Here is an 18,317-nt window from a genome sequence, read left to right as displayed (position 1 = left end):
TGACTTAGTGATACAACAACAATAACATTTTGCCATTTTCCCTCAGATATTAACCTCAAAAGAATGGGACAATACAAAGCCTCTTTTGTTCTTCTTCTCCACCCCTTCTTTCTGACCCAGCCCCGACTTTGTGAAGGCACTCACACCCTGGTCTTCCCCATCACCCTCCTGTGTTTCAGCAAAGCCAGGGGTGGCTGAATTTTGGCCAAGGAGACATGAGGGCAGGTTTCCTGGACGCTGTGCTTTATTTTCCCCCAGATTCCACACTGGGCAGACTGAGGCCCTTCCAGAGACTGCTTCCCTCTGTAACTTGCTCTCAAGGGTTTGCCTTAGACAGCAGGACCTGAGGAGCCAGGCGTTCTGAATTTCCAATCCAGCACCAAGACAGGAACAAAACTGTGTTCTTGCTTGTTCAGTCCCCATCATCTGTCATCTGTTTATCTCACATATGGGTCTGTTCAAAATGAAAACCAATATCACATCACACACACATACATACAAACAAAAACCATGTAAATGCCTCCACTCCCTCCTCACCAAAAAAGAAAAAAGGACTTTTCCTTCTTTATCTAATCATGTTTTGGTTAGTGTATTATTTGACTGTAATTATATGTGTTTATTGGTAAAGAATCCGCCTGCAATGTGGAAGACCTGGGTTTGATCCCTGGGTTGGGAAGATCCCCTGGAGAAGGGAAAGGCTACCCACTCCAGTATTCTGGCCTGGACAATTCCATGTACTGTATAGTACATGGGGTTGCAGAGTCGGACATGACTGAGAGACTTTCACATATATGTGTTTATAATCAGTGCTATGGAAAATGTACTTAGACAAGGTTGAGTCTCCATCAGATGCGACTCAGAACTGACCTGTTTCTTCTCTCTGCTCGTAGGTTGTGGCATGTATACTCTCCTGTCGTCTGTCACAGCTGCTGTCAGTGGCTTCCTGGTGGGGTATGAACTTGGAATCATCTCTGGGGCTCTTCTGCAAATAAGAACCTTGTTAGTCCTGACCTGCCATGAGCAGGAAATGGTGGTGAGCTCCCTGCTTATCGGGGCCCTCCTGGCCTCTCTAATCGGAGGAGTCCTGATTGACAGGTACGGGAGAAGGGCCGCCATCATTTTGTCCTCCTGCCTTCTCGGACTTGGAAGCCTGGTCTTGATTATCAGTTTATCTTACACCACTCTTATAGGGGGGCGCATTGCTATTGGAGTTTTCATTTCACTCTCCTCCACCGCCACTTGTGTCTACATCGCAGAAATTGCTCCCCAACACAGAAGAGGCCTTCTCGTGTCACTGAATGAACTGATGATTGTCATCGGAATTCTTTTTGCCTACATTTCAAATTATGCATTTGCCAACATTTCCCATGGCTGGAAATACATGTTCGGCCTTGTTATTCCCTTGGGAGTTTTGCAAGCCATTGCAATGTACTTTCTTCCTCCAAGTCCTCGATTTCTGGTGATGAAGGGACATGAGGAAGCTGCTAGTAAGGTTCTTGGAAAGCTGAGAGCTATCTCGGATACAACGGAGGAACTCACTGTGATAAAATCTTCCCTGAAAGATGAATATCAGTACAGTTTTTGGGATCTGTTTCGTTCAAAAGACAACATGAGGACCCGAATCATGATAGGCTTAATGCTGGTATTTTTTGTACAGATCACTGGCCAGCCAAACATATTATTCTATGCATCTACTGTTTTGAAGTCCGTTGGCTTCCAAAGCAATGAGGCAGCTAGCCTCGCCTCCACCGGGGTTGGGGTTGTCAAGGTCATCAGCACCATCCCAGCCACCCTTCTCGTAGACCAGGTTGGGAGCAAAACCTTCCTGTGTATCGGTTCCTCTGTGATGGCAGCTTCGTTGGTGACCATGGGCATCGTGAATCTCAACATCCACATGAACTTCACCAGTATCTGCAGAAACCATAGTCCTATCAACCAGTCCTTGGATGAGTCTGTGTTTTATGGACCAGGTAACTTGTCAGCCAGCAATGACACTCTTAGAGAATCCTTTAAAGGGATGACTTTCCACAGCAGAAGCTCACTGAGGCCCACGAGAAATGACATAAATGGGAAAGGAGAAACGACCCTGGCATCCTTACCAAATGCTGGACTAAGCCAAACTGAATACCGGATCGTCACAGACTCTGCAGATGTCCCCACTTTTTTGAAATGGCTTTCTTTAGCCAGCTTGCTTGTTTACGTTGCTGCCTTTTCAATTGGTCTAGGACCAAGTAAGTATTTTAGTTTTTATTCCTTCCCTCTCTTGCCTTATGAATGTTACCAATTACTTTTGACCAGTCAGAACATCCTACTGCTGTAATACTTCATACGTGGAAATACTAGAAGCAAGCCAGGAATAGTATTGGCCACCTCATGTTTCTGGTAATGAGGAAAATACACCTGTCTTATATCTGCTTTGTGAAATGTGCTGGGCTAGTATCCAACCAATGAGGAGCTTCCCGTTATCTGTCACATGAAGATGCTTTACTATTAATTAATTGGGAAGGAATCAGACCTCAAAAGATATATTGCTCAAGAGAATATATTGTTTTATGAAGTCTAAGTTTACTGGGACATTTTCTTCTGTATAATTCTCTAGTTTCTTTGAAGGTGGAAGAAAAAAATTGTGTTTAGATTTTTTCAAAGACACAATAATGGATTCATTCCAGTAATAATGAAGAAGGGAATTAAGACGGCATTATTTGGGGAAGGATGATATTTGATCACTAGAATAACCTCCCAAGACTATACTCTGTTAAATGGGTGAATGGGGATCCATGTATTCCCATTGAAAACAGTGCAAACAGTCCACAGGGAGGTAGCTACAAGACTGTTTTATTTGATATAGTTGGTCTTTTGCAATGACAAAGCTTAATTACTTCTCTTGAGCAAACTTCATCTAGAGTTTGCTAGCATAGGTTGGTTGTTGCCGTTCTTTAATCTTTTAGCTTCTCATCCAAACTCTAAACCTCTCTGCAGAGAAGTTGTGAAAGCTCTTTTTTTTTTTTTTTTTTGCACCTCATTGGAAAAGGACGGGCTTAAAAATCAAGGGCGGTCTGTCCCTACCACCTTTAGCTTCCATCTGCATCTCTCTCTCCCTTCTCATTCTTCTCCACCCCTCTTTCTTTCTTCCTCCTTTCTTTCCTCATTTACAGAGTTGATATTGAAATGTTTATTTACAATCATCAAGGAGCAGATATACTTGCTCCAAAAAAGGAAAGTGCTGGAAGCTCAGGAATAATAAGAAGATGTAGGCTGTGTTGAAGGAGAAGGAATTTCATGAACACATGCAGCTGCCAGACACGGGATAGTGTTTCTGGAAAAGGGCTTGACCTAGTGATCCACTGTTAGCTCTTCATTGAAATAATGTAGATTGAGTGACGAATTGTTTTAATAGCCAGGAACTATGAGTGATAGGGAAACAGTAATGAGCAAGACAGATATTGTCCTGTCTTCAAGGAGGTTTTTGGTTCAATGGATTGAGCTATGCTCCCTGTGTCTGCTTCATTCTGTTCAGCAATCAGCAGCTTTGGCCTGCTTAATCTGAGTTCATTAATGACTGGACTTGCACATGGCCAATGTGGCCTTTCCTTCAATTCTCTGCTTCCTCATCTTTTAGCTTCTACTCCTACTTCTTTGTGAAATCAATCTCTAGATAGTGATTCATTCAGATTCCAGAGAAGGAATCTGATCTACACTGCTCTTTGCTATGCCGAGTCATAACTGGCTGTTCTGGTATAAGCAGCGATGGCTAGATTGGATTGCATGATCTAAAGCATTGATGTCCTGAAGCTGGCCCTTTCTTTTGCAATATGGGTAGGCAGATTTCCCCATAAAGGACTGTGCTTAGGAAGAAGATGAAATACTACAGTACCATCAACCCTTGATCTCTCTGACAGATTCCTGGACCCTGGTACTGCTTCTTAAGGCTGAAAATGATGAATACCATTAACGAACAGTTTCCTGGAAACAAGTTTCTACCATTATTTCAGGATTCAATTACTTGGGTGTGTACCTGTGAGACGCTTGTTTTAATCAGCTTGGGTCGCCATGGCTTAGAGAACAAACATTAATTTCTCACAGTCTGGAGGCTGGGAAGTTCAAGATCAAGGAGTTAGGAGATTCAGTTCTTGGCAGCTCCCTCTTCCTGTGTTGTAAAGGCAGACTTCTTGCTGTGCTGGAGAGAGACAGAGAGAGAAGTAGCTATATCTTTTGTGTCTCTTATTATAAGGGTACTAATTCCATCATGGAAACTTCACCCTTATGATCTAATTACTTCCCAAAGGCCACATTTCAAATATCATCACAATGGGGTTTAGGGTTTCAATATATGAATTTTGGGGAGCCATAAAATGCAGCAATAACAATGCTTACATGTCAACTCTGATACATACAGCTAATGAAATAAATAAGTAAGCACCTTTTAAAAATTATTTTCAGAAACTCATTAAAGTCTACCGGAAGAGCAAGATATGAGTGCTAGCTTTTACCAAGGAACAACTTAGCCTTGTCTACGGACCTTTCTATATTAATAAGTACAATAATCTTTGCTCACTTGATAAACTTGAGGTGGTATTTATTGCTCCGTTGATTTCCTCTGCTGGCATCTTTTTTTTCCCTCTGTGCTTAGATGCTCAGTCAAGTCCGACTCTTTGCGACCCCACGGACTTTAACCTGTCAGCTTCTTCTGTCCATGGTGAGTCTCTAGGCAGGAATACTGGAGTGAGTTGCCATGCCCTCCTCCAGGGGATCTGCCCAACCCAGGGATCTAACTCAGGTCTCCTGCATTGCAAGCAGATTTTTACTGTCTGAGCCACCAGAGAAGCCCTTTTCCACCTATATATTTATCATAAAACTAAAAATATTTCCTTTTTTGCATCAGTTTTCTTGATCCAGTCTTTTGAAATATCACAGATCAACTAAGAATCTAAGAAAAGAATGCCTTTTTTTTTGTTTTGTTTTCATTCAGAGAACCTCTCAGATTGGAAGAGATTAATACATGCTACATATTATAATATGAGAAACTGATTTTAAACTTCCAGAGCCAACCTGTTCATTATAAGAATCTTCTTGAGCACATGCTACACTTCTTCTCTTTAGTTTTTGGATAACTTTGTAAAGTGCAGTAATTCTTCAGTTACACATATATCATTTGATACATTACTGTATTAGAGCAAGAGTTTTCCTTTTAGGATGTTCAGTCTGACTTTGGGGGAACTTATTGGAGGCTGTTTATTATTTACCTTCTGCTGCTGCTAAGTCGCTTCAGTCGTGTCCGACTCTGTGCGACCCCAGAGACAGCAGCCCACCAGGCTACCCCGTCCCTGAGATTCTCCAGGCAAGAACACTGGAGTGGGTTGCCATTTCCTTCTCCAATGCAGGAAAGTGAAAAATGAAAGTGAAGTCGCTCAGTCGTGTCCGACTCTTAGTGACCCCATGGACTGCAGCCTACCAGGCTCCTCCATCCATGGGATTTTCCAGGCAAGAGTACTGAAGTACTACAGTAGCCTTCTCTGATTTACCTTCTAGAATTCCTCAAATATTATTCTATACTAATTTTAAATATATATATATATAATTTAAACTTTAGAGTCAACTAATATTATGTCAAACACTGCTCTAGGAATTTTTTACATGTTTTGGAGGTTTCACCACAAGCCTTGGAAGAAAAACATTCACTAGATTTTATAAATGAAGACACTGAATCTCAGAGAAGTTAAGTGACTTGCTCACATGAAAACATGTACTGTTTATGAAATGGACAAGACAAACAGACAGAACTGTATTGGTCCTGATGGTAACCATTAATTGCTAGTTCAGTTCTCTCCTTGAAGATGTATTCAGCTCAGTTCAGTTCAGTCACTCAGTCATGTCTGACTCTTTGCAACCCCACGAATCGCAGCACACCAGGCTTCCCTGTCCATCACCAACTCCTGGAGTTCACTCAAACTCACGTCCATTGAGTCGGTGATGCCATCCAGCCATCTCATCCTCTGTTGTCCCCTTTTCCTCCTGCCCCTAATCCCTCCCAGCATCAGGGTCTTTTCCAATGAGTCAACTCTTCGCATGAGGTGGCCAAAGTACTGGAGTTTCAGCCTCAACATCATTCCCTCCAATGAACACCCAGGACTGGTCTCCTTTAGGATGGACTGGTTGGATCTCCTTGCAGTCCAAGGGACTCTCAAGAGTCTTCTCTAACACCACAGTTCAAAAGCATCAATTCTTTGGCGCTCAGCCTTCTTCACAGTCCAACTCTCACATCCATACATGACCATTGGAAAAACCATAGCCTTGACTAGATGGACCTTTGTTGCCAAAGTAGTGTCTCTGCTTTTGAATATGCTATCTAGGTTGGTCATAACTTTCCTTCCAAGGAATAAGCATCCTTTAATTTCATGGCTACAATCACCATCTGCAGTGAATTTGGAGCCCCCAAAAATAAAGTCTGACACTGTTTCCACTGTTTCCCCATCTATTTCCCATGAAGTGATGGGACCAGATGCCAGAAGATGTATTAGAAATAGGAATAAATGAAACTTGTGTATTATTATCCATTGCATGAATTCATTAAATAAGCCACTGCATTTTATGCAAGATAGAGGTAGTCTCTTTTTCTGAAGCTCTGCTAGGTAAGTGAGCATGTACATTTTTTATAAGATTGAACTATGGGCTAAAAGAGAAGGAAAATAATGATAAAATGAAGAAGGTTTTGACATGCATTTACCTGAATAACTAAAGAATTAAGATATGTTTAGCATGTATATTGGTTGAAATTCAAGGTCAGCTCCAACAAAGACCAAAATAAAAGTAGCTTAAGCAAGATAGGTGTTTCTTTCTTTCTCAGTTAACAGCTGGACCTGGGTAGTTCTGGGCATTATGGAGGTTTCCAGCTTAGTCACCAGTAGCCAAATAGTGTGCTTAAACCTCATGGTAGCCCGAACTTTGATATTGGTTTCCAGTCTATCATGAGGCCTATTTAGAAATATTAAAATGCATTTAAAAATTTCATCATCCTTTTCTGATAGCTGATGATCCTTTGAGAATAAGTGAAATGCACAAGTAGTCAATTAAAGGGAGGCTTGGTAGACAAAGGCCTGGTGAGAAGACACTGTGAGAAATTCTATAAGAAAAGGTAGAACCACTATGAGTGATATGAGATAAGGAATTTTCCGCAGGGATTAGACATCACATAATTGTGGGAGCTGCTGAGAAAGCACAGATCTGGAACGGACAGTTAGAGGAAAGAGAGAAGATCACTTATCAGGGCCTCAGAGGAAAGCTGGTAGAGTCTGGGAAGCCTGTGCCCTCTGCATCTGGATGCTGCCTGAAGTTTCTGCAGGTCAGCAGGGCAGGTGGGAGGAAAAGCTGCACTTGGAACAGGGGCAGCAAAGACCAGGGGCCCTGCTAGGACAAGCAGGAATCCCTGAGGAGAAATGGGAACCCACATTTGTCTCTCACCACGTCAATTCTGATAATGCAGGCCACCTGCAGGAAACCAGTGTCCTTTTTCACAGAGCCCTCCCATGTGCCTGGCCTGGTACTTGAAGGTGAAGGAGGAGATCTGGGTGTACTGGCTGCTCCTCCATGCCAACAAGGACAACCAGCATATCACAACAACTTATACATCCTGCATTGATGTCCAGGGCGCCAGCCCCCAAGCATGGGGCTCAGTGTCACCTTGGCCTTCCAAGTCTCAGGCAAATTTCTCTTTTGGCCAACCCTCACCCAGAACTACATGGGGAAGGGAATTCTGGGAAATGTAGTTCCAGCTTAGCTAAATTGGCACAGGACAAAATTGTCAGGTAATAAACTCGACTAAGAGAATAAATATGAATCTGGAAAGAAATATTTCAGAGGGTCAAAGGCTCTGTATTCTGTCTTCTGTGTAGACATTTATTTCTTTTAATTGAACATTACTTGTTAAAATATATGACTAGCTTCCATTCCATCTAGTTCTAAAAAAGAGGTTAGGTCATTTCATTATTGTCTCTTGGCTTTTGTTTCTTTAGCTATAAAACCAAAGGCACTCTTTTGCTAATGCATGATAAAAGCTTTCATATTTATTTTCTCAGGAATGTTAATTGTCTCCCTTGAGCTGACGATCGTCACGTATCTCGAGTTCCATCACCTCACATGACTTCTTGTTCCTTTTTTCCCAATGAGTGCTGGACTTTTCCATTTTGATGCTTCACTGTCAGCTGAACACAAAGAAGCTGTTGCTGAATTCTTATTCCCCTTATGCCAAGAAGACGTGTCTTTGTTTTCCATGGAATAGTCACTCTTCCAGTCACTTAGTTCTAATGCTCTGGGACCATTTCCCGATGGAGTCAATGATCAAAAGTTCTTGGATTTTCCCTCAAAATGGACTCCTCTGTTCATATTGTCCCTCCCTTTTCTGCCATCCTCATCTATTCTTTATGGTCTCATCCTGAGATTACTGGGAAGCCCTTCCTGTGGTTCTTTCCCCTTCCAGCCTTTTCTACATACATACATCCACCATACCAGTATTCCCTAAACAACCATGTTCCTCATGTCACCACAGCTCACAAATCTACCATGACTTCCCACTTTCTTCCATATCAGAAAAGTCAAATCATTTTCAAGATGAAAAGAAGACTAGAAATGCTCCACTCTACATTTCCCTTTTATAAAAAAGAAACAAGAAATTCTGAGAGATTGAGATCACAGAGATTTAGGACTAGATCTCTGGGTATCTATCCGAAGCCTAATTCCATTCTCTTTCTACTATGATATCACACATCTTGGAAGGAAAGGAAGTGTGATTTTCAAGGCCCTCCATGATCCACCCAACTCCATCAGGGTGTCTGCATGACTCCAAGGGAACCATTTACATCATAGTCTATAGATTTTTCTTCCAGGGCTACCATTCATATAGAAATACATTTAGGTTCTTAAGGATACGAAGAGTTGTGACATGAGGCAATACTTTGCTCTCTGTGCGTTTTTATCTTCCACTGCTCCATACCCAGGTCAGGAGACAGAAAGCACTTGTTGTGACCTCTTTTCCTTCTGCCTCTAGTCTGCCCAAATCCCTCCTATCTTGAAAGCTCAGTGAAAGTCTTATCTCCTCTATGAATTCACTCCATTTCTTCAAGGTCTTTATTCATATGAACTACCAGTTATTTCTAGTGTAGAGTAGTTCAGTTCTGGGCTACAAAGAGCCTGAATTTGAAATCAGAAAACTTGAGTTCTAATCTCAGTTCTTCTGCCTACTGGTTATGTGATTTTGAGTCATTTATTTTCTCGGAAGCTGTTTCTAAATCTATGAACTAGGCATAATAATACCTGTCCTACATCACAGAGTATAGGTGAGTATCAAGGGAGCCAATGCATAGTGTTTGGATCCTGGAGTGTACGATGTAAATGAAAGTTACCACGTGATAACAACTTAGTCCTTAATGAAACAGTGTATTGCTTTTGAGTGTTTACTGGTTTATTAATCAGAATGTGGTTACTGGATTGTAAGCTCTTGGAGGGAAGACATGACATCTCATATTTTTTCCTTCTATCCCTTGAAGTCATGCTGAGTGCTAAGTTGCTCAGTCTTGTCTGACTCTTTGTGCCAAGAGTAGTCCACCAGCCTCCCTGTCCATGGGATTCTCCAGACAAGAATACTGAACTGGGTTGCCATGCCCTCCTTCCGGGGATTTTCCCAAGCCAGACTCAAACCTACATCTCCTTTGTCTCCTGATTGGCAGGAAGGTTCTTTACCATTAGCACCACTTGTTTGAAAATGATGCTGGGGTATGTTCATGTTTCTAAGGAGGAGAGCAAAAGAACTTTAAAACAAAGATGAATATACAGGAAAATCTCGGACTGTGTTTCTTTATCTATGTCAAGCTATATCTAGTTGGTAGGATAAGTACTAACAAAGCTAGGGTCACTAGGTTGCCACAGAAAAGCCTGTATGTCCTGAAACCATCAAGTTTTTGCAGAACAATCCATCACTTTGCAATCACACACCTCAATTTGGGACTCAAACCCACAGTCTTCTAACCTCACTCCTTTGGGTGGGACTCCAATCCAGCTGCACTTCAGATGGTACTGGAACCCACAATTTCTGGCTTAAGAGGGGCCTTAAACCCACAGTCTCCCAGCTGAAACCACACACCTGGTCACAGGACTTAATGGACCTCAGGTTATTTATGTCTTGCTGCAGAAAAAAATTCAGCAAGAGGCATAGTGACAGGCAAAAAGTAGGTTTATTAATATAGGACACTTGTGAAGGATATAAGAGGGCAGGCAAGAGGAATCTGCTCTGAAAAGTAAATAGGAAAGCAGGTTTATTTAGGGAGAAACACACTCCACAGACAGAGTTCAGGCCATCTCAGAAGGCGAGAGGCCCCAAAATATTGGGGGGTCGCACAGAGTCAGACATGACTGAAGTGACTTAGCAGCAGCAGCAGCAGCAGCAGTTTGTATGAGCTGGATAATTTCATAGGCTAATAAGTGGGAGAATTATTCCAACTATTTTGGAGAAGGGGACTGAGATTTCCAGGAACTGAGCCACTGCCCACTCTGACCTTTTATGGTTAGCCTCAGAACTGTCATGGTGCCTGTGAGTGTGTCATTTTGCACATGCTAATATATTATAATGAGCATATAATGAGGCTAAGATTCACTGAAAGTCAGTCTTCTGCCATTTTGGGCCTAATCTGTTCTAACCAGCCTTTATCATACCCTCAATGGCCTTGTCATTCTTTTAAAGGTTGTGCCCTGCCCCCTTCCCTCCCGTCTCAATTTGGGCATGAGTTCTAAAAATCTTTTTCTGTTGTGGTCTCTAAGAAAAGATGCAGGAGAGTTAGCAGTGCTCAGAAACAAGTAATTGGAAGCACTTAGGGCATTTGTCAAGTCATAAAGAGTTATTTGGGAATTTCAGACACAAAGTATCTAAAATAGTACCAGATTTTTTTTTTTTTTTGACATCTCTGCTTTTTACTCTCACATGGAGAAGAGTCTTTCAGAGCATTTCTTAGAACAAAAGCAAAGCTAATGAGATGAGAATCTCAGGTTTGAAGGAGGTTTGCATTTGGGAAAGGGAAATAACCCATCATCTCCTGATTTCTTCCACTTGCGATTGCTGTTTCAAGCACTGATTCAGATATTCACACCTGAGGCTAGAAGGCAAGCAGTAGGGGACAGAATGTGGTGGTGGTTTAGTTACTCAGTCTTGTCAAACTCTTGTGACCCCATTGATTGTAGCCTGCCAGGCTCCTCTGTCCTTGGGATTCCCCAGGCAAGAATACTGGAGTGGGTTGCCATTTCTTTCTCCAAGGGATCTTCCCAACCCAAGGATCAAACCCGAAGATCCCCTGGAGAAAGAAACGGCAACCCAACCAGTCCATCCTAAAGGACACCAGTCCTGGGTGTTCATTGGAAGGAATGATGCTGAGGCTGAAACTCCAAGTACCTCATGCGAAGAGTTGACTCACTGGAAAAGACCCTGATGCTGGGAGGGATTAGGGGCAGGAGGAGAAGGGGATGACAGAGGATGAGATGGCTGGATGGCATCACAGATTCAATGGACATGAATTTGGGTGAACTCCAGGAGTTGGTGATGGACAGGGAGGCCTGCGATTCATGGGGTCGCAAAGAGTCGGACACGACTGAGAGACTGAACTGAACTGAACTTTACTGCTGAGCCACCAGAGAAGCTCGAATACATTCCCTTTAAGGAAAACAAGCAGTTAATTTACACTGATGGCTTGAGACTATCAATACTGCTAGAGTTTTTAGAAGAGATCTGAATAATTCTCCTTTTTTTCTTGCTAAGAGTTAGTCATTTATGTCCATGTTCATATTGTATTTAATTTTTTCTTTTCCAAAGAAACCATGCCATAAGAATTCCAATTCAATAACCAAAATTGTGTTCTAGAGTATTGGCACAAATGATTTGAAATTTAAAGAATCTTTTTATTAAGAGCAAATTTTCATGCCAGATCATGAATGCATCATAAAACTTATTAACCTGATGCGATTATTGCTCAGGTATTTCATTTAAAGAGTTTATTACTTGTAATAGAAGCAAATCCTTTGTGTCAACAGGGGCATAAAGGGAAAAGTACTTGCTGTTCCAAAGAAAACTCAAAAGCAAGATTAAATCATCTTTATTAAATCTTTTAAAATATGGGTTGGCTTAGAACAACATTCCTTCATTGTATTAGATCACAACATAGTTTCTCTTGTCAGAAAGTATTTCTATTTTTAGGCTAAAGTGTATGCCCTACATTATTTCACTTTCTGGTCCTCTGTTTGCCTGAGTCTAGAATAATTGGGGTACTCTGGAATCTAGAATTCAGAAGGGGGCTTAAATTTGCAACCAAGTAATCTTACATATTTTATTTTGTACATTTAAAATATTATTCTATGGAGGAATCCATAGGTTTCATGAGCCTGCTGAAGGGGTTCATAGAGGTTAAGAACTTCTGCCCTCCTGTAACTCATACTAAAACTCTTCCATCAAATAAAATCACAATATATACCCCACTGCTTTTATTACTTTTATGAAACATTCTGTTTTCCACGACTCATCTCTCCCTTTAAAATATGTTCAAAATCTTTCCTTGACTCTCCACTCTTTCTGGGGTGATTCTGGTCATTTTAGCTCCTTCTAATAATGAACACTTTTCTATTGTAGTTCAAGCTTCAGGGTAGAACCAAAGATCCCTGACATTGTGAGGATATAGAGCCACATAGAGATTTGTCTTCTTCTTAGGCTTCAAAAGTAAAGCAGAAATGAGTCCAAACCCAAAGCATAAAGTTATTATCTCATGAGTTCATTTGAGGTAATACTTGTGTAGCCGCCTTCCTTAAAATAGCCTCTGCAACTCAGAAAAATGTGTGTGACTGTTCTTTTCAAAACAATTATTAGGGCCTTTTTTAAAAATCCAAAAACTCCTACGTCCATTAATTAATTAATTAACCTCTTCTTCTTATCTCATGACTAATATCTTTTCATTAGAGCAGATTGAAGGAATTTGTCCATGGTCACATATTAAGCTCCATAATGAGGCTATAACTGTTATCCTTTATCTGCCTTTGTATTCTCAAGTTTAAACAGAACTTTACCCTGAAGATTGAATGACAGATGACACCAAATCACCTCCATCTCTTCTTCCAAATAGGCAGGAGCTCCAGCAAGAAAGTATCTTGGAGTGACCCGGAAGAGAGGAGAGGGGCAGAAGGTGGTGGGGATTCATCTGGTCACTCACTTGTCCAGCACATGTGAATGGCTCAGTCATGACCCATTGGGCATGGGGCCCATTGATGGTGACTCAGGGATGGATGAGTGAAAGCCACACCTCCCCTGCATGGGGACATAGTGGTGGGGACAGGCAATAAAACAGAAAATAAATAGATGTATAATACAGCTTCGAGAAGAGAGAAGTGTCAACATTTAAGTGGAAGTAAGAGTGATGAAGAAAAATAAAAAAGGATCAGGGATAAGATCAATGGCCTTAAGGGGGTCACACAAGGTTTAGGAGAGAAAGAAAGCCTGCAGAGGTTGTAAACAAAGTGCATGAATTCAGACAAGACATTGGCATCAAGCTTCCTGACACTGAATTGCAGTTCCATGGTGTAGGACTCCAGACAAGTCAATCCATCTCCCCAGGATTCAGCTTCCTGACCTACCTCACAATTTAACTGTGGGGTTGAACAAAGCTATTTGCATGTAGTATACCTAGTGCATAGCCTGGTGGGTGGCATGGACTCAATACACTTAGTTATTAGTGCTATTAAACATCTGGGTACAGTCTAGACATGAGATGGATGGTTCCAGTAATGCCAAGCGCTGACCTCAGCTGGCATTTTGCTTAAGCCATTTCAGGAGACATAGCAAATGTTCCATAGCTCCATACTGAATTATGATGCCATGGTCCTTCTCACCTCCCTTCCAAGCATCATTCCAATTAGGTCAAGACTAAAGAAAATACATGTATTGCTTGAAGTATGGTTCAGTTCTGCATTACCTACAGTCAAGAGAGCCTTCTTTTATAGTATATCAGACAGATGTTACAGAAAATTCTGAGGCTTTGGTGAAAGGTGTGATTTAGGCTGAGAAATAACCAATTTCTTTGTTATTCTGAGTTGGCACAACTAATTTAGACTCTGTCTTGGATGTGCACAGTCCGTCTTGTTCATTGTTGTTTCCTTGAGCCTAACCTCGTGCCTGGCCCACAGGAAAGGCTCAAGAAATATTTGTTAGATGAGTCCAAAAAAGTTTCTGGAACTCTTTCAGCTTCTGTGATGTAGGGGTGCTGTCTCTCTAGTCAGGTGTTGACATATCCTGATCTCCTCTAGTATGAATTTGTATCAATATAGAGGGCATCAGAAATAAAAGTGGTTTGTGTGGAACCTCATACACATTTGACCAAAAGTTATGTCAGAGTAAAGCTACTCAATTGAGGATGTGGAGCCATCTCTAATTCATTTGGTGACTTAAGAAGTTTCATGTCTTAAAGTTACAAAAATTAAGGCCATAAAAAATTTATGGTATTAGAAAATATTTATTTCTATTATATTCTCCAAATATAAGATTCAACCCTTCTCCTGAAGTGGAAAAAAAGACTGAGATTAGCCATATCATGGGATAATAATTCCTATCTTGGTTTAGTAATTGAATGTTTTAAAACTTGACACTTTCCAAAAAAGTGTTGAGATAATTTCTTCCCGGTTTTCCTAGCAGAAATATACAAAAGTCTAAGTCTGGTATTTGGGGGTTGTTTTTACTTACTTAATTAGTGTTAGAGCTTATAGAAATATTTCAATGGATTATCTGAGGCTTAAGAATCATGTAAAATTTCTCAGATGTAAGTGGGAAGTCTAAAGTTAATAATGGTAATAAAAGATCTTTTTTAAAAATTCATACCATAGCTACAAATAATCAGCTCTCAAGAACTATAAACTGGCTGATATTTGAGCCCACTAGAAAGCTTACAAATTAGCCTGTCTCAGTTTCATGGATTTTGGCAAAAGACACTAGACTCTTTGGTCAGAGACAAAAGACAGTTTATTACTCTTAGCAATAGCAATAGCCAGAGTTAACCACATTTGCATGGTTCCCCAAGCCCTAATGCCTTGACATCATGAACCAGGCCAGATGACACCTACACATAGAATGGGTTATTTTAGAGGAGAGGAATCCCAACCTTGGGGAACCCAAGTCTTTTATAATAGACAGTAAACCGACCTGATCTTTCCCTTGGAGGGAGACATTAATGTAAGCAATAGTAAGCAAACTTTTGCCCAGAGGAGACACTCCATCTTCCAAGGCTGCTTGTTATATGAACATCCTTAGAAAGATAGTCTGGAACAAAGTCAGTGCTTTTCTCAGGAAACATACTGAAATGCAAGACCCATGAAAAATTGCTTTTCAACTCAAATATTCTAAAACATATTAAACAATGTTCTGTTTAAAACAAAACACTGAAACTTGTTAAGGCACAAAGATTGTAGAGCCTAGCTTTGGTTGTTTGGTTTTGTGGCGTTTAAGCAGCCTTTTGGAGGATAGGTATCAGTAGTAAGCATATGACTCTTCTGCCATAACATTTAATCTAAAATTTATAACTAAATAATGAACTCCTCTAAAAGAAATTGTTCATGTGATGTTTGCATAGTTAAAGATGATGACAATTCCAGGGATGTGGAACAGCAGGTTCTAATTTGGAAGTTTACTTAGCTGCTCGACTCCAAGATATACAGGGTTTAGAACAAAGGCTTGCAGACCAGAATTTCATCAAATGTTTCCAAAGAGATTTTGATATTCTTTATATTTCCTTCTAGGCTCCAGGCCTCTAATATTCAAAACCATTACAGTCAAAGACTTTTTTAGTGCTCAATCTTTTCTTTTCCCTACCATTCTTATGGAATAATACATACTTTTAGAGAAAAGGTATATTGATTAAATTATTATTCTTTAAACAGAGAATTTTATTATCAAATGTAGCCATTATACAATCATATTCACCCAATGGGTTTGTGTTGTGTGTCTACCTTTAAGATCTTCCAAATATGTCTTTTCTTTCAAGTTTTATGTTTCAGTTATTCAAAATTCATACCAATACTGTTCCTCCTCCCCCCAAGATAATTAAGTTAAAAGATATTTAACTTGATTAAAGTGGTGATTTATTTGGTCCTCTGGTGTTAGTCATTACAGTAATGCAAAGTAAACCAACAATAGTATCTGAATGGTTTTGTACTAAATTTGCATCCAAGCAAAAGAGGAAAAACTTAAAGAAAAGAAATATATGCCCTTTGCTAATTAAATTTCACTTTCCTCTTTGGAGTTAGATGATGCACAGTGGTTCCCAAAAGAACCAAAGAGTCTGAAACTGTATTTTTGTAGCACAAACACAGCTAAACACAGAGAAATTGCACCATTTATTACATTGCCATCAACAACTTTTCACATAATATAATACATTAGTGTTTAACTTTCCTCTCTGACCTGCACTATGATCATTGTCTCATGCCCTTAAAAATTATGAATATCAGACACTGAAAACATTAAAGAAATAGAGTAAAGATTTTAACACTATCTTAATAAGCACAGTATGTGCTTGTTACTTTATTGTTCTTCAGAACATGTTAAACATTTTTCCAAAGAACACTTGCAACATTAAAAACTATAATACTTTTCATTATATTTTTTATTATGAATACTGAAGCATCATTCACAAGAAAAGTACAACATAAAATGTTACGTGTGAAGCACTCCATTCACATCATACTGTAAACCAGAGTGGACTACTTTTTTGTAACTCCTTCCCTTTTTTTTGTTTTTCATTTTGAATTCTAGTTCAGTGATCTGCAAATTGGGATAAGCATACTCCTGGGGGCTACTTTCTGGAATCTTCCTTCAATGATTCATTAAAGGAAATCAATTTCTTGATCTTTAGGAAAAATCTGTTTCCTAGTTTCTTCTTCCTTATCTTCCCACTAAAAACTATTCTTCCACTTAAAAGAAAGCACATCTATTACCTTCCAGAAATCTTATTATGACAATATATCCCCAATTATAAAAACCTGAGGAACACTAATCAAAAAGGCAGTTTGAGATATTGGTGTAGGTGTGGACTAGAAAAATGACTCTAATGACTATACAATAATACTTCTTAAGCTTAGATATTTCCAATAATTTTCTTTCAACAAATCTATAGGCTGAGCTAATCAAGTTATCAACTGATTTATCATTACAACAAATTTTTTTTGTTAATTTAAAGAATGTAGTGACACTGCTATTATAAAAAATTTTCAACTCCCCATCAATTTTTATTATTCTTGAGAATATTTCATCTATTTAAAAATGTAAACTTTATATTAAATGCCATATTGCTATATTTTTAAATGGATGAAGATGAATATCAAATAGAGATGGTATTTAAATTCCTCTGGAACTATTTGAGTGATATAAATATTCTCTATTATAAACATAGATTTTAAATGCCATCAAAAATAAATAAATAATCATTGAAATTGCATATTTTGCTGTCATTTAAATTTATGGTAAAAAAAAAAGTGAGATGTTGACTTATAAATGAAAGAAAGTACTTAGCTTTTCTAATTATTTTAAAGGCTACACAAGCATTAAAGCTTGGAGACCCTGCCACAGTTCTTATTCCCAATTGGTACCTGCTCACAATAGGGTTCCATCTTTAACTCTGGAATTTTTTTAAGGATTTAAAATTTAATCCAATTAATCCACATAATCCAATTTCTCCTAAAATATTTTAGAAAATAATTTCTGATGGATTCTGACTAGAAATCATTAAAATAGAAAGATTGGGGAACATTGAGGCTTTATTTCATTGCTTTTCTTGGTTTGTTAAGATTCTTGAATAAAGTATCTATTTTAAAAGCGGCCAGGAGTGAGCAAAATTCAGAGAGACTGAGAGAAGGGAAAATACAAAAAATAAAGTAAAAATATCATTGCTGATGTTGCGGATGGTGGTTTGCTGTGCTGTGCTTAGTCGCTCAGTCATGTCTGACACTTTGCTACCCCATGGACTGTAGCCAGCCAGGCTTCTCTGTCCATGGAGATTCTCCAGGCAAGAATATTAGAGTGGGTTGTCATGTCCTTCTCTAGGGGATCTTCCCAACCCAGGGATCGAACCCAGGTCTCCTGCATTACAAGTGGATTCTTTACCATCTGAATCACCAGGGAAGCCCAAGAATACTAGAGTGGGTAGCCTATCTCTTCACTAGTGGAACTTCCTGACCCAGGAATTGAACCAGGGTCTCATGCATTGCAAGAGAATCCTTTACCAGCTGAGATACCTGGGAAGCCTGATGGTGGC

At 39.7% G+C, this 18,317-nt stretch overlaps 1 protein-coding gene across 2 annotated transcripts in view; it reads left to right on the top strand.

The window, feature by feature from the left end:
* The window catches only part of SLC2A12 (solute carrier family 2 member 12), a 75,844-nt gene that overhangs the window by 31,083 nt on the left and 26,444 nt on the right, over positions 1-18,317 (top strand). For both annotated transcript variants that reach the window (XM_027551612.1, XM_027551611.1), the window contains exon 3: positions 891-2,231. In XM_027551612.1, coding sequence (XP_027407413.1) covers positions 891-2,231 — 1,341 coding nt within the window. The remainder of the gene's footprint in view (positions 1-890; positions 2,232-18,317) is intronic.

Source organism: Bos indicus x Bos taurus, chromosome 9, assembly GCF_003369695.1.
Source record: "Bos indicus x Bos taurus breed Angus x Brahman F1 hybrid chromosome 9, Bos_hybrid_MaternalHap_v2.0, whole genome shotgun sequence".
Classification (NCBI taxonomy): Eukaryota; Metazoa; Chordata; class Mammalia; order Artiodactyla; family Bovidae; genus Bos; species Bos indicus x Bos taurus.
The sequence above is the reverse complement of the archived record's forward strand: the minus strand, read 5'-3'. Positions and strand labels throughout refer to the sequence as shown.